At 37.6% G+C, this 24302-nt stretch overlaps 2 protein-coding genes across 2 annotated transcripts in view; one reads left to right on the top strand and one right to left on the bottom strand.

Moving 5' to 3' along the window:
- LOC142341826 (uncharacterized) overlaps positions 1–24302 on the bottom strand; it is a 78884-nt gene that overhangs the window by 2309 nt on the left and 52273 nt on the right. The window contains exon 7 of the mRNA XM_075393077.1: positions 11124–11426. Within this exon, the coding sequence (XP_075249192.1) occupies positions 11124–11426 (303 nt within the window). The remainder of the gene's footprint in view (positions 1–11123; positions 11427–24302) is intronic.
- The window catches only part of LOC142341827 (trimethylamine monooxygenase-like), a 28249-nt gene continuing 24458 nt past the window's right edge, over positions 20512–24302 (top strand). The window contains exon 1 of the mRNA XM_075393078.1: positions 20512–20952. Within this exon, the coding sequence (XP_075249193.1) occupies positions 20804–20952 (149 nt within the window). The 5' untranslated portion in view covers positions 20512–20803. The remainder of the gene's footprint in view (positions 20953–24302) is intronic.

The raw sequence follows: 24302 nt of genomic DNA, 5'->3' as shown, positions 1-24302 counted from the left end.
AAAGGCTCTTTCTGGGACTTTTCTGAACGAGATATCAAGCGCAAATTTGAGATCGCAAATTTGAGCTCCATGCGGAGAAAATAAAGCAGTTCAGGCTCCATCAAACCGCAAAAAGTACTCTGCCCCCAACATAAGAGGATAAATTTCATCAAATGATAAAGCACAAACAGGATTTTGGAATGTTTCTTTAAGCACTCAGACACATTTATGAAGTTCAAATAGCAACACCCGTGACTTAAAAAAACAGAGGCCTAAACTACGTTCTATTTCACGATCAATGCTGGTCTTCTCTTTTGGCCCCAGAGCTAAAACAGGTCCTTTCCGAGAAAAAGGCTCTGGGACTTTTCTGATCGAGATATCTAGCGCAAATTTGATATCGCAAATTTGACCTCCACGCAAATTAGAGCTGTTTCAATGGCGTACACTTTCTTCTTAGCCAAGCCGCATTATTTATACGGTTGGTTGCAGAGAACTCATTGTAAAAGAAAGTACAACGTGGCAGCGTAATTTTCAGGACGATAGTCTGCATTTGAGAATGAATTGAAAATAGTTTGGAGATAGTAGAGAAAGATGTAGCGCTAAGAGAGTAATTAGCTGTGAAGCTAACAAGCTCTTGCGATCCAACGCACCTTGAATGCTTTCTTTGCATCTGCTGGAGGGCTGAAGACATAGGAAAAGAAAAGTGAAAGCCAGACTTTCGGAAAGATGTTGATAAGAGATTCAAAATGAAACCATTTGATGCCAGTGCCAAGAAAACATAGACAGACCAGACTTGCTCTCGAGATTGTCTGATGCCCAAGCGAGACATGCTTCTTGGCAGACAGGTTTGATTTCATGCATCGTTATGGGGCAACTTTTCCAGTCATTTCGTCCAACGCTTTCCTTTGGCTACAATCAAACAAATCACCTGCCTGTTTCTTCATGCGGAGAAAATAAAGCAGTTCTGGCTCCATCAAACCGCAAAAAGTACTCTGCCCCCAACATAAGAGGATAAATTTCATCAAATGATAAAGCACAAACAGGATTTTGGAATGTTTCTTGAAGCACTCAGACACATTTATGAAGTTCAAATAGCAACACCCATGACTTCAAAACAGAGGCCTAAACTACGTTCTATTTCACGATCAATGCTGGTCTTCTCTTTTGGCCCCAGAGCTAAAGCAGGTCCTTTTCGAGAAAAAGGCTCTTTCTGGGACTTTTCCGATCGAGATATCAAGCGCAAATTTGAGATCGCAAATTTGAGTTCCACGCAAATTAGAGCTGTTTCAATGGCGTACACTTTCTTCTTAGCCAAGCCGCATTATTTATACGGTTGGTTGCAGAGAACTCATTGTAAAAGAAAGTACAACGTGGCAGCGTGATTTTCAGGACGATAGTCTGCATTTGAGAAAGAATTGAAAATCGTTTGGAGATAGTAGAGAAAGATGTAGCGCTAAGAGAGTAATTAAATGTGAAGCTATCAAATTCTTGCGATCTAAAGTTCCTTGAATGCTTCATTTGCTTCTGCAGGAGGGCTGAAGACATAGGAAAAGATAAGTGAAAGCCAGACTTTCGGAAAGATGTTGATAAGAGATTCAAAAGGAAACCATTTGATGCCAGTGCCAAGAAAACATAGACAGACCAGACTTGCTCTCGAGATTGTCTGATGCCCAAGCGAGACATGCTTCTTGGCAGACAGGTTTGATTTCATGCATCGTTATGGGGCAACTTTTCCAGTCATTTCGTCCAACGCTTTTCTTTGGCTACAATCAAACAAATCACCTGCCTGTTTCTTCATGCGGAGAAAATAAAGCAGTTCAGGCTCCATCAAACCGCAAAAAGTACTCTGCCCCCAACATAAGAGGATAAATTTCATCAAATGATAAAGCACAAACAGGATTTTGGAATGTTTCTTTAAGCACTCAGACACATTTATGAAGTTCAAATAGCAACACCCGTGACTTAAAAAAAACAGAGGCCTAAACTACGTTCTATTTCACGATCAATGCTGGTCTTCTCTTTTGGCCCCAGAGCTAAAACAGGTCCTTTCCGAGAAAAAGGCTCTTTCTGGGACTTTTCTGATCGAGATATCAAGCGCAAATTTGATATCGCAAATTTGAGCTCCACGCAAATTAGAGCTGTTTCAATGGCGTACACTTTCTTCTTAGCCAAGCCGCATTATTTATACTGTTGGTTGCAGAGAACTCATTGTAAAAGAAAGTAAAACGTGGCAGCGTGATTGTCAGGACGATAGTCTGCATTTGAGAAAGAATTGAAAATCGTTTGGAGATAGTAGAGAAAGATGTAGCGCTAAGAGAGTAATTAAATGTGAAGCTATCAAATTCTTGCGATCTAAAGTTCCTTGAATAATTCATTTGCTTCTGCAGGAGGGCTGAAGACATAGGAAAAGATAAGTGAAAGCCAGACTTTCGGAAAGATGTTGATAAGAGATTCAAAAGGAAACCATTTGATGCCAGTGCCAAGAAAACATAGACAGACCAGACTTGCTCTCGAGATTATCTGATGCCCAAGCGAGACATGCTTCTTGGCAGACAGGTTTGATTTCATGCATCGTTATGGGGCAACTTTTCCAGTCATTTCGTCCAACGCTTTTCTTTGGCTACAATCAAACAAATCACCTGCCTGTTTCTTCATGCGGAGAAAAAAAGCAGTTCAGGCTCCATCAAACCGCAAAAAGTACTCTGCCCCCAACATAAGAGGATAAATTTCATCAAATGATAAAGCACAAACAGGATTTTGTAATGTTTCTTTAAGCACTCAGACACATTTATGAAGTTCAAATAGCAACACCCGTGACTTAAAAAAACAGAGGCCTAAACTACGTTCTATTTTACGATCAATGCTGGTCTTCTCTTTTGGCCCCAGAGCTAAAACAGGTCCTTTCCGAGAAAAAGGCTCTTTCTGGGACTTTTCTGATCGAGATATCAAGCGCAAATTTGATATCGCAAATTTGAGCTCCACGCAAATTAGAGCTGTTTCAATGGCGTTCACTACTTTCTTCTTAGCCCAGCCGCATTATTTATACGGTTGGTTGCAGAGAACTCATTGTAAAATAAAGTACAACGGGGCAGCGTGATTTTCAGGACGAGAGTCTGCATTTCAGACTGAATTGAAAATCGTTTGGAGATAGTAGAGAAAGATGTAGCGCTAAGAGAGTAATCAGCTGTGAAGCTAACAATTTCTTGCGATCTAAAGTTCCTTGAATGCTTCATTTGCATCTGCAGGAGGGCTGAAGACATAGGAAAAGATAAGTGAAAGCCAGACTTTCGGAAAGATGTTGATAACAGATTCAAAATGAAACCATTTGATGCCAGTGTCAAGAAAACATAGACAGCCCAGACTTGCTCTGAGATTGTCTGATGCCCAAGCGAGACATGCTTCTTGGCAGACAGCTTTGATTTCATGCATCGTTATGGGGCAACTTTTCCAGTCATTTCGTCCAACCCTTTTCTTTGACTACAATCAAACAAATCACCTGCCTGTTTCTTCATGCGGTGACTTCAAAACACCCGTGACTTCAAAACAGAGGCCTAAACTACGTTCTATTTCACGATCAATGCTGGTCTTCTCTTTTGGCCCCAGAGCTAAAGCAGGTCCTTTCCGAGAAAAAGGCTCTTTCTGGGACTTTTCTGATCGAGATATCAAGCGCTTCCGTGATATGTTTTTCTAGCACAAAATAAGATCAACATCCAAATAAAAAACGTGCCGCGCATGATGCAGCATAAATTCTCATGTTTTATGTATCAAGGGCCGTGAAAACAACGAAAAAAGTAAAAGAAACACCAAACCATCTTGTTGACCGCCTGATTCGCTGCATTGTAGCACCACTGTAAAACCAAGGGACGTGTTGAAAGTAGCAAAAATTTGTAAACTGCGTCAAAAATTTGAAAACTGGTTTTCGTTTGATAGTTTTCAGGTGCGTTTGTTTAACGCCTGATTCGGTGCATTGTAGAAGAATTGCAAAACTAAGAGATGTGTTAAAAAAACAAAATTTGAATCTGCGTCTTCCGAAAAAAATGATTAGCACCTGCCAGCTGGTGCAAATGTTTCACAGAATTGAACACATTCCGTAACTCAATTTGAAGTACCACATGGTGTGATCCAGTTATAAAGAAATTTAGATACGTTATGATTGCAGAGTGAAGAAATTGTCTCTGCACTTGCACTGACTCCAACACACTCGAATAGTGTCAAACAGCTCTGTTTCACCATTTTACGATTTTTGAAGAAGGAATTTACAACGAGTAGCCTCGCTACTTCCATGATCGCTATTGGCCTCACATCACTACAGAGAAGTTGTTAGACAACAGTAGTTAAAGTTCTCCTACAGGCACGAATTCACAAAAGATGATATTAAGTGCCAATTCAGTTTAATTTTTAGCAAAACCATATACAGAGTGTAAGGTGTTTGGGATACATTTTAGAGGGTCCTACTGATCATACAAAGTTGCGCAAATAGTTTCTCAAAAAAGCAGTTGATGAAAATCAATTTTAGCGACAATGTTGCTATTGGATCATTTAGATGTAAAATATTCAATGTATTTGCGGCAGTTTTATTATCCAGAGCAACTCAAACAAAGGCTACAGCATTAACCGCTCGTCAACTTTGAATCTGTAGAGAAGAAACTTTAGTTTTCCTAGCATTCTCCTCTGTACCCTGGATGTTGGTATCTACTTTGTAATCTTCATCAACAAAATCAGTTGCTCTGTAAGATATTCTCGCAAGAAGCGTTGTAGCTTAGCCACGGAAGATTATGACCGCAGAATCTGACTGAGATAACGTGTATAAATGCGTGAATGTCTGATAATGGTAACTAATGTTTGTTTTACACAGGCAGAGTAAAGTACTGCTATGCCGTTTCAAAATCTGTAAAAAGCACTCAACTCTTCGGCTACAAGGGGCTCAAAAAATGACTCGTAATAAGAAAAACTCGAATCGTAAAGAACAAATTTGTGCTCCACGGCTGCTTCAATGGCGTTTTCAGACGTCTCAGCGGAACGGTATTATATAAAGAGTTGGTTGCAGAGGAAAACTCATTGTAATATAAAGTGCAACGAGCCAGTGTAATTTTCAGGACGAGACTCAGGATTTGAGACTGAGTTGAAAACCGTTTCGAGATAGATTCAGTGCCAAGACAGAAATTAGCGTTGCAGCTAACAAGTTCTTGCGATCCAAAGCAACTAGAATGCTTTCTTTGCATCTGCTGGAGGGCGCAAGACTTAGAAAGAGATCAGTGAAAGCAAGATTGTCTGATGCCCTAGCAAGACACGCTTCCTGACAGACAGGCTGATTTCATGCATCGATACGGGGTAACTTTTCTGGACATTTCGTCCAACGCTTTCTTTGGCTGCTATCAAATCACCTGTCGGTTTGTTCATGCCGAGAGAATAAAGCAGTTCTGGCTCCCTCAAACTGCAACAAGCACACTGCTCAAAACGGAAGAGGATAAGCTGCATCAAACGTTAAAGCACAAACTGGGTCTTTTGAATGTCTTTTTAAGCACGCAGACACATATTTGAAGTTCAAACAGCAATACTCGAGACTTCAAAACAGCGGCCTAAAATCTTTTTACGTCAACATGAATGGCGGTCTTCTCTTTTGGGCCCCAGAACTAAAAAAGATCCTTTCAGAGAAAAAGGCTCTTTCTGGGACTTTTCTGATCGAGATATCAAGCGCTTCTGTGATATGTTTTTCTAGCACATGAAAAGATCAACATCCAACTAAAAAACGTGCCGCGCATGATGCAGCATAAATTCTCATGTTTTATGTATCAAGGGCCATGAAAACAAAGAAAAAAGTACAAGAAACACCAAATCATCTTGTTGACCGCCTGATTCGCTGCATTGTAGCACCATTGTAAAACCAGGGGACGTGTTGAAAGTAGCAAAAATTTGTAAACTGCGTCAAAAATTTGAAAACTGGTTTTCGTTTGATAGATTTCAGGTGCGTTTGTTTAACGCCTGATTCGGTGCATTGTAGAAGAATTGCAAAACTAAGAGATGTGTTAAAAAAACAAAATTTGAATCTGCGTCTTCCGAAAAAAATGATTAGCACCTGGCAGCTGGTGCAAATGTTTCACAGAATTGAACACATTCCGTAACTCAATTTGAAGTACCACATGGTGTGATCCAGTTATAAAGAAATTTAGATACGTTATGATTGCAGAGTGAAGAAATTGTCTCTGCACTTGCACTGACTCCAACACACTCGAATAGTGTCAAACAGCTCTGTTTCACCATTTTACGATTTTTGAAGAAGGAATTTACAACGAGTAGCCTTGCTACTTCCATGATCGCTATTGGCCTCACATCACTACAGAGAAGTTGTTAGACAACAGTAGTTAAAGTTCTCCTACAGGCACCAATTCACAAAAGATGATATTAAGTGCCAATTCAGTTTAATTTTTAGCAAAACCATATACAGAGTGTAAGGTGTTTGGGATACATTTTAGAGGGTCCTACTGATCATACAAAGTTGCGCAAATAGGTTCTCAAAAAAGCAGTTGATGAAAATCAATTCTAGCGACAATGTTGCTATTGGATCATTTAGATGTAAAATATTCAATGTATTTGCGGCAGTTTTATTATCCAGAGCAATTCAAACAAAGGCTACAGCATTGACCGCTCGTCAACTTTGAATCTGTAGAGAAGAAACTTTAGTTTTCCTAGCATTCTCCTCTGTACCCTGGATGTTGGTATCTACTTTGTAATCTTCATCAACAAAATCAGTTGCTCTGTAAGATATTCTCGCAAGAAGCGTTGTAGCTTAGCCACGGACGATTATGACCGCAGAATCTGACTGAGATAACGTGTATAAATGCGTGAATGTCTGATAATGGTAATTAATGTTTGTTTTACACAGGCAGGGTAAAGTAGTGCTATGCCGTTTCAAAATCTGTAAAAAAACACTCAACTCTTCGGCTACAAGGGGCTCAAAAAATGACTCGTAATAAGAAAAACTCGGCTCGCAAAGAACAAATTTGTGCTCCACGGCTGCTTCAATGGCGTTTTCAGACTTCTCAGCGGAACGGTATTATATAAAGAGTTGGTTGCAGAGGAAAACTCATTGTAATATAAAGTGCAACGAGCCAGTGTAATTTTCAGGACGAGAGTCAGGATTTGAGACTGAGTTGAAAACCGTTTCGAGATAGATTCAGTGCCAAGAGAGAAATTAGCGTTGCAGCTAACAAGTTCTTGCGATCCAAAGCAACTAGAATGCTTTCTTTGCATCTGCTGGAGGGCGCAAGACTTAGAAAGAGATCAGTGAAAGCAAGATTGTCTGATGCCCTAGCAAGACACGCTTCCTGACAGACAGGCTGATTTCATGCATCGTTACGGGGTAACTTTTCTGGACATTTCGTCCAACGCTTTCTTTGGCTGCTATCAAATCACCTGTCGGTTTGTTCATGCCGAGAGAATAAAGCAGTTCTGGCTCCCTCAAACTGCAACAAGCACACTGCTCAAAACGGAAGAGGATAAGCTGCATCAAACGTTAAAGCACAAACTGGGTCTTTTGAATGTCTTTTTAAGCACGCAGACACATATTTGAAGTTCAAACAGCAATACTCGAGACTTCAAAACAGCGGCCTAAAACCTTTTTACGTCAACATGAATGGCGGTCTTCTCTTTTGGGCCCCAGAACTAAAAAAGATCCTTTCAGAGAAAAAGGCTCTTTCTGGGACTTTTCTGATCGAGATATCGAGCGCTTCTGTGATATGTTTTTCTAGCACATAAAAAGATCAACATCCAACTTAAAAACGTGTCGCGCATGATGCAGCATAAATTCTCATGTTTTATGTATCAAGGGCTATGAAAACAAAGAAAAAATAAAAGAAACACCAAATCATCTTGTTGACCGGCTGATTCGCTGCATTGTAGCACCATTGGAAAACCAGGGGACGTGTTGAAAGTAGCAAAAATTTGTAAACTGCGTCAAAAATTTGAAAACTGGTTTTCGTTTGATAGTTTTCAGGTGCGTTTGTTTAACGCCTGATTCGATGCATTATAGCAGAATTGTAAAACTAAGAGATGTGTTTAAAAACAAAATTTGAATCTGCGTCTTCCGAAAAAAATGACTAGCACCTGCCAGCTGGTGCAAATGTTTCACAGAATTGAACACATTCCGTAACTCAATTTGAAGTACCACATGGTGTGATCCAATTATAAAGAAATTTAGATACGTTATGATTGCAGAGTGAAGAAATTGTCTCTGCACTTGCACTGACTCCAACACACTCGAATAGTGTCAAACAGCTCTGTTTCACCATTTTACGATTTTTGATGAAGGAATTTACAATGAGTAGCCTCACTAATTCACTGACCGCTACTGGCCTCACACCTCTACCGAGAAGTTGTTAGATAAAATTCGTTAAAGCTCTCCTACAGGCACCAATTCATAAAATTGACTTTAAGTGCAAATTCAGTTTAATCTTTAGCAAAACAATAAACAGAGTGTAAGGCGTTTGAGATACACTTTAGAAGGTCCTACTGATCAAACAAAGCTGCGCAAATAGTTTCTCAAAAAAGCAGTTGATGAAAATCAGTTCTAGCGACAATGTTGCTATTGGATCATTTAGATGTAAAATATTCAATGTATTTGCGGCAGTTTTATTATCCAGAGCAATTCAAACAAAGGCTACAGCATTGACCGCTCGTCAACTTTGAATCTGTAGAGAAGAAACTTTAGTTTTCCTAGCATTCTCCTCTGTACCCTGGATGTTGGTATCTACTTTGTAATTTTCATCAACAAAATCAGTTGCTCTGTGAGATCCTCTCGCAAGAAGCGTTGTAGCTTAGCCACGGACAATTATGACCGCAGAATCTGACTGAGATAACGTGTATAAATGCGTGAATGTCTGATAATGGTAATTAATGTTTGTTTTACACAGGCAGAGTACAGTTCTGCTATGCATTTCAAAATCTGTAAAAAAAAACACTCAACTCTTCGGCTGCGATGGGCTCAAAAAATGACTCGTGATAACAAATCGCAAGCAAAAAGCAAAATTGCACTCCACGGCTGCTTCAATGGCGTATTCTGACTTCTCAGCGGAACGCTATTATATAAAGAGTTGGTTGCAGAGGAAAACTCATTGTAATATAAAGTGCAACGAGCCAGTGTAATTTTCAGGACGAGAGTCAGCAATTGAGACTGAGTTGAAAACCGTTTGAAGATAGATTCAGTGCCAAGACAGAAATTAGCGTTGCAGCTAACAAGCTCTTGCGATCCAAAGTACCTTGAATGCTTTCTTTGCATCTGCTGGAGGGCTGAAGACATAGGAAAAGAAAAGTGAAAGCCAGACTTTCGGAAAGATGTTGATAAGAGATTCAAAATGAGACCATTTAAAGCCAGTGCCAAGAAAACAAAGACAGCCCAGACTTGCTCTCGAGATTGTCTGATGCCCAAGCGAGACATGCTTCTTGGCAGACAGGTTTGATTTCATGCATCGTTAAGGGGTAACTTTTCTAGTCATTTCGTCCAACGCTTTCTTTGGCTACTACAAATCACCTGCCAGTTTGTTCATGCCGAGAGAATAAAGCAGTTCTGGCTCCCTCAAACTGCAACAAGTACTCTACCCAAAACGGAAGAGGATAAGCTGCATCAAATGTTCAAGCACAAACGCGGTCTTTTGAATGTCTCTTTAAGCACGCAGACACATATATGAAGTTCAAACCGCAACACCTGAGACTTCAAAACAGCGGCCTAAACCCCTTTTTACGTCAAGATCAATGGCGGTCATCTCTTTTTTGGGCTTCAGAACTCAGAAAAGATCCTTTCAGAGAAAAAGGCTCTTTCTGGGACTTTTCTGATCGAGATATCAAGCGCCTCCGTGAGATGTTTTTCTGAGCCCATAATAAGATCAACATCCAACTAACAAACGTGTTGCGCATGATACAGGATAGATTCTCCTGTTTTGTAAATCAAGGGCCATGAAAACAACGAAAAAAGTAGAGGAAACACGGAATCATCTTGCTGACCACATGATTCGCTGCATTGTAGCACAATTGTAAAACCAGAGGATGTGTTGAAAATAGAGAAAATTTGGAAACTGCGTCAAAAATTTGAAAACTGTTTTAGTTTGATAGTTTTCAAGTGCTTGGATTTTGTACAGTATGTAAACAGTGTCCGGGATACATAGCGCTGTTCAGAGGATTGTGTGAAACGACTCTTGAAAAATCAATTCGCAACGAGTTTCATATTGCAAAGAATGATTGTTTTCAGAAAGTTCCTGAAAAGAAGTCCTGGTCCTCAAATTGTACTTCAAGCTTTATTATATGAAAAAAAAAGAATTCCACAATTATAACCAAAAAAAAGAATTCCACAAGTAAACCACTCCAGGAGGTAAGGAGAGGTAAAGATCCAACTGGTTACATGCTATCCATTTTATGGCAAGATTACAGGCAGATCTCCACCCAATGAAATAATATTTGAAAACGCTAAGGTGAGTTAGAGTGCGTCCTTAGAATTACAATTATTGCTCATAATTGTTTTCTCTGAAAGTTACTATGTTGGGATTAAAAATTATTATAGACCGCTATTGAAGTTTGAAAAATGGTGCACTTTCATTCCACTGCTAGCAGTGTTTGAGATTGTGGTTTGGATCACGTCAAACTCAAAAAGTCAAGGAGGTAAAAGTCACTCGATAAGTCAAACGATTAAGCAAGAATTTACCTCAAAGGACTCACATGACTACGATAATTGCTTCAAAATTCTCTCCAGAGAAACTATTATTCGAGGGTCATTCAATAATACCAATAGATTAGAACTGGGACAATAAATTACACTATCAGGTCGTGAAAAGACACATTATTTATTATGTAGCCGTCGACGCAACTGACATGACCGTAAGAAATATTTTAGTAGCAATAAAAAGATAGGAAACATAAAGTTCTGGTTATTCTCTCAGGGGAACTGTTTCTTTCGCACGTGATTAAAATTGTTGTTGTGTGAACAAATTATGCTTGTTTTTGCTAATTATGGTTTGTATAGCCTAAAAGGAGATGACACTATTCTTCACAATTATTACATACCATTAAATAGGCGTGTAAAAATTAACCAGGAGGGTGATATAGTCAATCGCGGGGAACATTTACCCGGTAAGGTAAAAAAAATAAAGCTTCACTACCTTTGGTGTCGTCGGATCTCGAATGAGCTGAAAGAGTGCTTTTCGACCAGGTGACAATTTAGTTCCGCTTTGGATTCCAGTTGCAAAGAACACTTTGTACACTGGTATGGTGTTTGACTCTCTCCCAGTAGAAAGGTTCGTTCTATCTGCCATTTGTCTCTGGCTAGAGTGGCATAGTTGAGACGATATTTGTTCGCATGAAGATGAAGTGGACTGTGTTTCTCTCTCCGATGTGCTCTCAAGTTGCTACTGCAGTAGAAATGTCTCGTACACAAAGCACACGTCAGCAGAGGGAGTTTGTGCCTATAAAAAATGATGATTTGTTATTTCTGCCTGACTGAAAAGATCTAGAGAATTTGTAGACTATGTGGATGAAACACAAAGTTTTAACATCACAAACTGAAGCACAAAACCTGAGTGAAAGTATTACACAGACAGTCTGAATGTAACTTGAAAATTGCCAGAAACTAGCCACCGTTGACCCCCTTGAGGCCCATCGAAATTGAAACAGAAAAAGACGATAAGCTAAAAATTGACAAGTGCCAAAAAGTTATCTAATATGGTGAGAATTTTAAGTTAGGTTAGCGTACTGTACTGCAGCTCAATTGCTTCCAATAAAAATCGCATAAAAATCTTTGAGCAGAAAACAATGGTTTTTTTAAACAAGAGTCGAGCTCGGAACTGTACGTAATGAAAATAGCATTGAAAAACCTTTATGAGAAAGACAAATTCGACGATCAATCAGCCTTATTAGAGCTTAGAGCATAACCACAGCACCGGCATAGCACAGTGCAAAAGATAGAATAATCAGCAAAAGAGGAGAGTTATCATAGATAGGTTTGAACACTTTCTGTGCAAAGCACACCCGAGAAGCACACCCAATTCTTCAATATGGCGAAACATCTAGTTATATATACAGATACAATTGATGCTCTAATTTGGGAATTTCAGAAAATTAAAACGTTCAATAGAACTTGTCTTGATAAGCAGCAAGACTTAGTCACAAGAGCATACCAAAAATTTAACAAAACTGATACTTTGAGATTTATATACAATTAACTTCGAACAAAAGTACGTAGTATGATTAAACGGATCTTTTAATCACAAAACGCTGAAAGCATACAGACCATTATCATTAACATCCTGACTTGGAAAAGTATTCGAGAGCATTGTAAACGAACAGTTGGTAAATCACTGTGAACAACTAAACCGGTTCAGAGATCAACAAAGCGACTACACATCTGTTAGATGCACAACAGACAATCTTCTAATGCTAACAGAAAAGGCAACAACAAGCTTCAAATGGAAAGATGCCACAACTGCTGCCTTCTAAGATGCAGAAGAAGCAGTTGACGCTGTATGCCACGACGGTATCTTAAACAATCAAAATCAAATTAGCACAACATGGTTGATCACAAATTGGACTAGCAGCTTTCTAAGTTACAGAAAAGTCAAAATAAAATACAACCAAGCAGTTTCTAAAAGCTTTGCACCCGAAGCAGGGGTCCCACAAAGGAGCATTAAGCCCAATCTTGTTCAATATGTAAGTAAGCAAACCAAAATGTAAAATACATCAATTTCCCAATGTGCAGATGACATCGCTATATACTACAAACATGCAAAACAAGAAATAGCTACTATACATCTACAAAACGGAATCAAACACCTAGAAAATTGTGAAGTGATATGTCGCACAACTACGCTTTGTCTGCCATCATAAATCAAGCTATATAAAATTATTTTCTGATTTTTCTTCCAGTCCATAAGACGCTTCAGGCACATTTTTATCTTTTGCGTAGAGAATTCAAAGTGCTATCATTCAAAAGCTCATAGAAAACCGAATCGATGGATTGAAGTAGAATTTTAATAGACTAACGTCGGATGAATTGCCAATTGATTTTAAATGCAGAGGGATGAGTTCGACTGCTTTTCAGACCACGAGTTTGTCTCTGCTCTGAAACAGTTTCAGTGAATCGCATACTTAAGAGACTAATGAGTCACGAGGCTCTAAGAGGACCAGCAGTTCTAAGAGGACCCACAGTTTTCAGATGAAATTTTAATTAAACATTGATTTCTTTCTTGTATGCAAAAAGACTTTTCTTATAAAGACAATGTGACTTTGAAATGATTGAAAATGCAGATCACACTATTCAAAAAAAATATATTTCCACCAAAATAAAGTCATGGTCAATCTAGACAAAAGTGAGCCCTGATATTTCAGCAATAGAAAAACTAATAGACCAGATATTTAATTTGAAGCAAACGCCCATAAAACCTCAAATCTCCCGATTAATTTTGTTCAAGTCGATTCAGGCTTTGGAACAACCTTCAAGTCAATTCAGACTTAAAAAAACGCAAGACGACTCAGCAAAAACCGTGATCAGCAAAAACCGACAAACAGTTTAACAATAAAACAAAGACGGCACTTTGCCGGAAAATAGCCGACGTTGACGCAAATCGATTTTGAAACAGAAAAGAAAGTGATAGAAACTGACAGAAATTCTTCCTAGGTTTCAAAAAGTGCTCAAATTTGATAAGCAATTTCAGTTAGAATCTAAATACTTGACTCAGCTTCTAAAGTGAAAAGTATCAAGCTTGATGCCAGTGTCAGCTAGTAACCGCTCTAATGAACTTTGATAACGTCATACACTATGTCTTAATGACATGGCTTTATCGGTTAATCCTGTCTCCTTGAATTTGCTCCTTTAACTTTGACAGTATTCATCACATTGCGTAATTCAATGCTCGAAAGAACTTAAAATCCATTCAGTTGAAACAGTGAGTGAGGTAAGTCAGAAGTCAAGCGTTAAAATATGACCAAACGGTATAGCGAAATTTAAAAAATATCAGGACAAGTCATGACAAACAATTCAAAAACATAAAATACATCTTCCATAGTTCAGATGACCTAAAAAGGAACATAACAGGCAAAATAGATTTAGAAAGAAACATAGATAAAATTGCGCAAAACTTCAACCTGCACACAAAGAAGGCATATATGTGAATGAACACATAACTACAAACCACCAAATCAAAAAACTGACAAGAGAAAAGCAAAAGTCAGAGAGAAAAAGAAACAAATTGAGGAGAAACGACGAAAAACAACCCAACACCAAATAATATGCGACAAGATAAATATACTGACAAAAGAAATACAGAAAACTAGTAAAGAAAACACAGCAAGACAACAAACGAAAAAAAACTCACAAACTAAACCAGGCAAGAAAAGATAATAACTTTTAGAAAGCTGCAAAAATATTACAAAATCAAAATCAGAAAAACAAGGAAAAATTACCAATGAATAATCAATAAGCTGCAGATGTCTTTGCCGAAAAAGTAAAAAACAAACGAAAACAAACGAAACAAAAACAGATAAGGCAAAAGAGAAAGAGAATCGTCTCACTAAAAATACGAAAAACAAACGTCAAGGGAGCCACGCTAAGTGAAGAAAGAAAACACACAATAAAAAATCCTGCAACTCTTAGAAGTATATTAAGAAAACGTAAAAACTTCACCAGGATATGACGGAAAAGACTACCAGATAATAAAACAATTACCATTGGAAACAATAGAAAAACCTAGCACAAACAATTTAAGCATCAATACAATTAGGACATGTACCAGCCCAATGGAAAACTACAACTGTAACAAAGATACCAAAAGTAGGAAAAGATCACAAAACGCTGAAAGCATACAGACCATTATCATTAACATCCTGACTTGGAAAAGTATTCGAGAGCATTGTAAACGAACAGTTGGTAAATCACTGTGAACAACTAAACCGGTTCAGAGATCAACAAAGCGACTACACATCTGTTAGATGCACAACAGACAATCTTCTAATGCTAACAGAAAAGGCAACAACAAGCTTCAAATGGAAAGATGCCACAACTGCTGCCTTCTAAGATGCAGAAGAAGCAGTTGACGCTGTATGCCACGACGGTATCTTAAACAATCAAAATCAAATTAGCACAACATGGTTGATCACAAATTGGACTAGCAGCTTTCTAAGTTACAGAAAAGTCAAAATAAAATACAACCAAGCAGTTTCTAAAAGCTTTGCACCCGAAGCAGGGGTCCCACAAAGGAGCATTAAGCCCAATCTTGTTCAATATGTAAGTAAGCAAACCAAAATGTAAAATACATCAATTTCCCAATGTGCAGATGACATCGCTATATACTACAAACATGCAAAACAAGAAATAGCTACTATACATCTACAAAACGGAATCAAACACCTAGAAAATTGTGAAGTGATATGTCGCACAACTACGCTTTGTCTGCCATCATAAATCAAGCTATATAAAATTATTTTCTGATTTTTCTTCCAGTCCATAAGACGCTTCAGGCACATTTTTATCTTTTGCGTAGAGAATTCAAAGTGCTATCATTCAAAAGCTCATAGAAAACCGAATCGATGGATTGAAGTAGAATTTTAATAGACTAACGTCGGATGAATTGCCAATTGATTTTAAATGCAGAGGGATGAGTTCGACTGCTTTTCAGACCACGAGTTTGTCTCTGCTCTGAAACAGTTTCAGTGAATCGCATACTTAAGAGACTAATGAGTCACGAGGCTCTAAGAGGACCAGCAGTTCTAAGAGGACCCACAGTTTTCAGATGAAATTTTAATTAAACATTGATTTCTTTCTTGTATGCAAAAAGACTTTTCTTATAAAGACAATGTGACTTTGAAATGATTGAAAATGCAGATCACACTATTCAAAAAAAATATATTTCCACCAAAATAAAGTCATGGTCAATCTAGACAAAAGTGAGCCCTGATATTTCAGCAATAGAAAAACTAATAGACCAGATATTTAATTTGAAGCAAACGCCCATAAAACCTCAAATCTCCCGATTAATTTTGTTCAAGTCGATTCAGGCTTTGGAACAACCTTCAAGTCAATTCAGACTTAAAAAAACGCAAGACGACTCAGCAAAAACCGTGATCAGCAAAAACCGACAAACAGTTTAACAATAAAACAAAGACGGCACTTTGCCGGAAAATAGCCGACGTTGACGCAAATCGATTTTGAAACAGAAAAGAAAGTGATAGAAACTGACAGAAATTCTTCCTAGGTTTCAAAAAGTGCTCAAATTTGATAAGCAATTTCAGTTAGAATCTAAATACTTGACTCAGCTTCTAAAGTGAAAAGTATCAAGCTTGATGCCAGTGTCAGCTAGTAACCGCTCTAATGAACTTTGATAACGTCATACACTATGTCTTAATGACATGGCTTTATCGGTTAATCCTGTCTCCTTGAATTTGCTCCTTTAACTTTGACAGTATTCATCACATTGCGTAATTCAATGCTCGAAAGAACTTAAAATCCATTCAGTTGAAACAGTGAGTGAGGTAAGTCAGAAGTCAAGCGTTAAAATATGACCAAACGGTATAGCGAAATTTAAAAAATATCAGGACAAGTCATGACAAACAATTCAAAAACATAAAATACATCTTCCATAGTTCAGATGACCTAAAAAGGAACATAACAGGCAAAATAGATTTAGAAAGAAACATAGATAAAATTGCGCAAAACTTCATCCTGCACACAAAGAAGGCATATATGTGAATGAACACATAACTACAAACCACCAAATCAAAAAACTGACAAGAGAAAAGCAAAAGTTAGAGAGAAAAAGAAACAAATTGAGAAGAAACGACGAAAAACAACCCAACAAGACAACAAACGAAAAAAAACTTACAAACTAAACCAGGCAAGAAAAGATAATAACTTTTAGAAAGCTGCAAAAATATTACAAAATCAAAATCAGAAAAACAAGGAAAAATTACCAATGAATAATCAATAAGCTGCAGATGTCTTTGCCGAAAAAGTAAAAAACAAACGAAAACAAACGAAACAAAAACAGATAAGGCAAAAGAGAAAGAGAGAATCGTCTCACTAAAAATACGAAAAACAAACGTCAAGGGAGCCACGCTAAGTGAAGAAAGAAAACACACAATAGTAAATCCTGCAACTCTTAGAAGTATATAAAGAAATCGTAAAAACTTCACCAGGATATGACGGAAAAGACTACCAGATAATAAAACAATTACCATTGGAAACAATAGAAAAACCTAGCACAAACAATTTAAGCATCAATACAATTAGGACATGTACCAGCCCAATGGAAAACTACAACTGTAACAAAGATACCAAAAGTAGGAAAAGATCACAAAACGCTGAAAGCATACAGACCATTATCATTAACATCCTGACTTGGAAAAGTATTCGAGAGCATTGTAAACGAACACTTGGTAAATCACTGTGAACAACTAAACCGGTTCAGAGATCAACAAAGCGCCTACAGATCTGTTAGATGCACAACAGACAATCTTCTAATGCTAACAGAAAAGGCAACAACAAGCTTCAAATGGAAAGATGCCACAACTGCTGCCTTCTAAGATGCAGAAGAAGCAGTTGACGCTGTATGCCACGACGGTATCTTAAACAATCAAAATCAAATTAGCACAAAATGGTTGATCACAAATTGGACTAGCAGCTTTCTAAGTTACAGAAAAGTCAAAATAAAATACAACCAAGCAGTTTCTAAAAGCTTTGCACCCAAAGCAGGGGTCCCACAAAGGAGCATTAAGCCCAATCTTGTTCAATATGTAAGTAAGCAAACCAAAATGTAAAATACATCAATTTCCCAATGTGCAGATGACATCGCTATATACTACAAACATGCAAAACAAGAAATAGCTACTATACATCTACAAAACGGAATCAAACACCTAGAAAAATGGTGTCGCGAATTGAAAATGCTCCTTATCACGGAACAGCCATATGCAGTATCTTCACTAGACAAATACTGACCACAAATCAGGAGGTTAAGGCTACAGTAAGAAGACAATAAATTAGCAAATTGACCTGGACAAATCATATCAACAAAATAGTCACAAAATGCAACAAAGGATCAACATGCCAAGACATCTAAAATCAAAAAACATAAACTGTAATATTATGTACCCATATAAAACAATGGAAAGACCACTATACATGCATGTAAAAGCAGTTTGGGCTATGGACCAAAAAGTGATCTAAACAAGATACAAACAAGAACAAAATAAAGCTATAAGACTTGCATATAACCTACGGATGTGGACAAGCGTAGATGAGCTACATCAAATCAATAACTTGAAAACAGTATACAAAACGATCCAAAAATTAAGATTGGAATACCTTGCAAGATCTATAAAAGGAAATAAAGAAATAAAAAACATAGTAAAACATTTAGCATGGAGCCAGATCAAGATGCATCAAACTCCTTTGCAAAACATCTTATAAAAACTCAAACAACGGCAGATGTGGACGTCTTGAGGTATGACTCGAGATGTTAGCTGAAGCCATTCGAAAAGAAAAAGAAAATGAAAAGCGAAGAAAGGACAAAACACAAACACTAAGCCAAAATTTTAAAACATGTGGATGTGGACGTCTTAGGATATCACTCGAAAATTTAGCTGAATCCATCAAAAAATAGTAGCAAACTTTCCAAAAAATTCTAAACTAAAGCAAAGCAAAGGTGGCTGCGGACATCTTGGGGTATGACTCAAGATGTTAGCTGAAGCCATCCAAAAATACACTGCTCGGGCTAAACATTTTTTAAGCACGTATGTATGATTGTATATGTGTTTGCATGTGTGTATCTATGCTTGGATGCCTGATGTGTGTATGTGTTAACATGTGTGAATGTAAATGCCTTTTTAGAACCCGACAAACCAAAGAAGCGATGGACACCACATCAGAATGATCAGTAAGGGAGACTAGACTGATCATGAGAATCAGTCTACGTATTGAAGCTGATCTAACTCTAGCGTACCAGTAAACGAGGGCAGCATGATCGTGGGAAACATGATGAGGCCTTTATACTGGCTCAAAACTCTGTTACCGCTTGGGAACAATCACTCAACCCCGCAAGGGCGAACATACCCGCCTAAATAAGGCGCAAACTATAACCAAACCGCACACAAAGCCTTCGAGCTCTCAGTGCCGACCGCTTGTTCTCTGAAATGGGGACTGGCTGCCAGTTGTGCACTGAGGGTGCCTCCCTTTTTCTAAAGACTTATAATCTTTCATTCGCTATAAGCATCAAAACCAACGACAGGTCAAGGTACTCTCAGTGCAAAAGCCGATTGCTTTTCCTCTGAAAGGAGGTCTGGCTGCCGAAGGTGGACTGAGGGTGCCTCTTTCTTTTTTCTCCTTTCTTTCCCTATATCTCTCTTTCGCTCATTCGCCAAATACAAAAACATCTCAAACTAAAACTCCTCCACCAAAAATCCCAACCAAACCAATCTCACTGCCTCCATCCTCCGGACAAGAATTCAATATAAACCATTAGAAACCAACGAAAATGCGAAAACCAAATGCAACCCAAAATCAAAGCGCGCTTTGAACGGTAGAGTAAATTGCCACCTGAGAAATCGCTATTAGCAGTTCACTGCTGATTGAACACATAAAAAAATCAAATCAAAACAGTCTTGACGTACAATTCAAAGAATTTTCATTGGCTAAACAAATAACTTGTCCTAGAACAAACTATGAGTGAATTGGGAAAACCATTTCTACAAAATCAGATAAAAGATCTATGTCGAAGTGCCGCATGTGAACAAAAAGCCACTAGCGAGAAATAGACATTGGTTCAAACAAAGAAACTAGGCCTAAAATGAACTCTGAATGGATTGGCAAGAGTCAGGAGAAAAAAACCGATCCCAAAAACCGAAAAAACAGTTAAAATCAATGTGAAATTACCGCATGTGAACAAAAAACCACTGGCGAGAAAACGAATTTTTGTTCAAACACCGTTTTCTAACACTACTTTAAAATTAGAGCGGAAAAATTTCACGCCACAAAACCACTCGCTTTTTCGCGAGAATTGTAAAAAAAAGGAGAGCGCCAAAATAATAGCCGTTGAGATGCTGACGGAGGCTATTAAAAAGCTATTACATTTTCGCTGAATTATCACGAGAGCATACCCTTAAACCGACTATTTCCATTTGAGTACAAAATTTTGAATATTCAATATTTAATTTACATTTGTTCAGAATTCAGAAAAGAAACTCAAAGTGAAACGGATGCTTGTAATTGCCAGTACTGGTTATCACAATTTAGAAAATCTGATTTACCAGGAGGAAATCCATTCCTCGCCCATGATCGGATCATTAACAATTTGGATGCTAAATAAACTGTTAACCCGTTGGACGTTATTTTTATCCGAAATAAATTAAAGGGAAGCATTGAGCGAAGTTCAAAACTGTCTTGTTTTTCACTGCTATTAGTTTCATCCCCTATCATTTGACTCGGAAGGTTCCACCGATCCCTATTTCGATTCTTCATATACATAAGTGCAATTACATTCAAACTAAGGGATGCGTAGGGTTTTGATAAGTACTTCGTTTGGTATTTGATTAGATTGGTATTAGGATTTGATTTCGGGGTTTTGAGAAAGAGTTTTGGGGTTAAATTTGCAGGGTGAAAAGATATGATGCTAAATATGGAGGGTACGGAGGTCAATGAATCGGGTTGAAAAGAAGTAGAACCGTGAAAATAAATCGTTGGATAAAAAATGTTTGCACCCATATTTTACACCAAAGGTAACTAGGCTAAACATTGACAGCACCACTTTACTATACTTAAGCACCATTTTTCAGCAGAAATAAGCTGCGATTGCGTAGGATGAGGAAACGTGTGCGCGTGTGCGTGATTGGGGCTGGGCCATCAGGTCTGACTACTTTGAGAGCCCTGCAGAGTAATTTGGACGAACATACGTATGAGGTGGTATGTTACGAGAGATACGACTCTATTGGAGGAATCTGGAATTTCATGTTAGTCATACTTGCAAAACTGATCTCTTATTGCACAAACCATGGCTTGCAAAGTCGCGGGACTTGCCGTTACAAACATACCCAGCACATGGATGAAAAAACGCCGTGATTGATTATCATTACCACTTTTGGGGTCGAAACAAAAAATAAAAATGAATTTAAATTGATTGCATTCTTATAACAGGACATCGATTGCGTGTTGTTTTGATTGATTTGGCAGTTGGGTTTACTCTTGCTTTTTAATGAGATTGTGTCAATGAGAACTGGTATCTAAGACTAATTAAAACAAAATTTGCAGAACGGTTATCTAAAACTGGGCTTTATGGGTTTGTCCCGTTACTCTTTGAATACTAACCATAAAATTATTTTCTGTTGTCAGCAAAATCTCATAACGATGACGCTCATTCACAAGTGCATCAAAAAGAATACAGGGAATACAGGCACTACGTTGAAAAAACGCGGCCGCGTAACTTAACTGAGAATTTATCCAAGAAGTTATTGTTGATCGCAAGCTTTTTTTCGCATTTTCGACTTTACCTCTTCTAAAAGTTTCCATGAAGGAATTGATCGATGCGATTTCCTCCTCCGAGATCGACTCCATTAACTTGAGACTCTTTGAGCAGTACACATCAGCGTGAGAAGGCACTCAAAATATTGGAATAGGCACGGCGAGATAAATGTGTTTGATGAAGTGAGAAAAACATAGAATTAACGATTTACATTCCAAAAATTTTCATTTCAAACAAAAATCGATACGTTAGATGGACTAGGAATGCAACAAAAAAGAAATGCAACATGAAACAAACAAACAAAAAAAGAGTTAAGCTTCCGCGGGAAACAAAAGCAATAAATAATAAACCGGTTCTTGAACAATTTATGCTACAATGAGAGTATCAAAAAGTCAAGCCGCAAAACCAATTTAATTAAGAAAAGCCACGCAAAACAATCAGAAATCTGAAATGCATACACAACAGAGCTCAAAAGCACAAAACCTATAACGGAATCCACTAGTTTCGTCTAGAATTGAAGACCTTAAATTGCTGACAACGTCCTTAAATTGCTGAGAATGTAGCTAAGTGGCAAATGGGGTGGTTTAACTTACCATATGGCTCAAATTCAACAAGGATGATTCCAGAATTACAAGCGACACTTGTGAAGCAAACAATTTGTACAGGAAATGAAAATAAAAACATCTTCTTAGCCCCGAAGTTTATTGGGTAATAGTAATTAAAAAAGGAAAACAAAATCGCAAAAGCCTAATTGTTGTGGTAAACCGAATAAACAGTTTCAGAGAAGACAAATGAAGTTTGATTCATATAACGAAGACTCCGACATGGAATGTATTGATGTTGAATCACTAACGGAGAAAGTGAAAGCAGTAGACAATCGCACTCATATCAAACCACTTATGCGGAAAACAATGAAGGATTAAAAGGGACTAAATCAGAGAAAACACGAAGAGTTAAAGAAATTGCGCAATGGTCAGCACTATAACCGTTAACAAAATAGCAAAAGAGAGAGAGTTAATTTATCCTTGCTTGTATAGTATAAATACAGAACAGCATAGATTTAGTAGAAAAAAAAACAACGAAGTTTACAATAGAATAGCAAAGTACAGCAGAACGATCAGCATAGTATTATTTATCTTCAAGCAAGGAAAGGACACGCAACGAGGTCGTTTGACTTACTTCACAGCGTGCCCAGATGTATACAACATAGATGATAAACTTATTAACATTTTTCAAAAAAATTTTTTTTCTTTTTCATTTCTTAACAATGATTCAAAAACGTAACACAGAACTTAAAAGGTAACTTTGAACAATTCACTACTGGATGCCCTCTTCTATGGCATATTTTTGCATGCACAAGCGAACATCCAGACTTCGCCGACTTTGAAAAAAAGAAGAGAAAAATAAGTTCTTTAAATAAAAAAGACTCGAATTGAAGAAACATTGTTAAGAACTATCTTTAGAATTTAGAAAAATCAAATTTTGACAGCAAAAAACGAATCCCGGTGCCTTCTACGAAGGCACCGCCACAATTTTTGCGTAGATTTTTGGTTATTTTGTAAAGAAAGCATCTAGAATTACAGGGTTCTGGAAATTTAGCAGAAAAACACTTTTCGAATGAGTTCCTCATTTCTAAGAATATAAGATTCTTTTAAATTATGATAGGTCATTGATATTTGGCTATAGGTTGAGCTCCCGATAGAGTCATGCAAGAGTCCTTGAATTTTCAAAACATTGAATAATGTTGAAGCCCGACGACTTATCGAATTTTGCTCCAATTTAGATCTGCATAACGGCACTTTTAGTAACATGTGTTTTGCTCGTCTTGTCGTTAAAAAATGTCTTTCAAACTGAAACATACTGTTTAGATAGTCTTCGGCATGGAAACTGTTAATCGATTTTAAAACAAACTTAAGCAGCTCATATACATGTAATTCAAAAACTGTTAGAATTTTGTTTGCACAGAATAGATCTTCGCTTTGATCGAACCGACTCTTAAAGTAAATTAATTTAAGAATTTTCTTCTGTAGCAGATGGATTGGAGCTAAAGACGTGGAGCTAGAGCATCCATACACCAAAATTCCATATTGTATGATAGGACATATGATACTCTTGTAATATTCTATTAACTGGTACCTTGGAGCGAAGTGTCGTAATTTTGATATTATACCACATTGCCTACTAAGTTTTCCTATGACAAGATCTATATGAGAGCTAAACAACAACTTTGAATCAACTATTATGCCTAAATATTTACATGATGGTTCCAATTTAATTTCTTCTGATGCGATGTGGAATCGCTCACTGGAAGCACTTGTTTTTAAATTTAATTGAACCGTTTTTAGCATATTGAGCTTAAGTTTATTTGCATTTAACCAAGCGGCTACACTATCTAAGTCATCTTGGATAGCTATTCTTGAGCAACCTAAACTGCAAAGGTTGGTGTCGTCAGCAAAAAGATGGACCCTAAGTTGATTACACACTCTTGGTAAATCGTATATATAAATTAAAAACAACAGTGGTCCGAGTATGGAGCCCTGAGGGACACCACAAGTTATATTTAACGAAGTTGATGTCACACCGGCCATGAACACTCTCTGAGTTCTATTAGATAAATAGCTTTTACACCATTCTAGGCACTTATGACGAATACCATAACTTTCGAGCTTACGGAGCAATATTTGATGATCTAGTGTATCAAATGCCTTCTGTAGATCCAGAAAAAAGTTGACAACTTTGAATTGGCTTACTCTTATTCTTTCAGTTAACTCTGCCAATGCATCTATGGCGGAATGCTTTTTGCGAAAACCAAATTGCTTGCGATAGAGAAGATTAAAATGT

This window comes from Convolutriloba macropyga, chromosome 6 (genome assembly GCF_964194025.1).
Source record: "Convolutriloba macropyga chromosome 6, txConMacr16.3, whole genome shotgun sequence".
Lineage (NCBI taxonomy): Eukaryota > Metazoa > Xenacoelomorpha > Acoela > Convolutidae > Convolutriloba > Convolutriloba macropyga.
The sequence above is the reverse complement of the archived record's forward strand: the minus strand, read 5'-3'. Positions and strand labels throughout refer to the sequence as shown.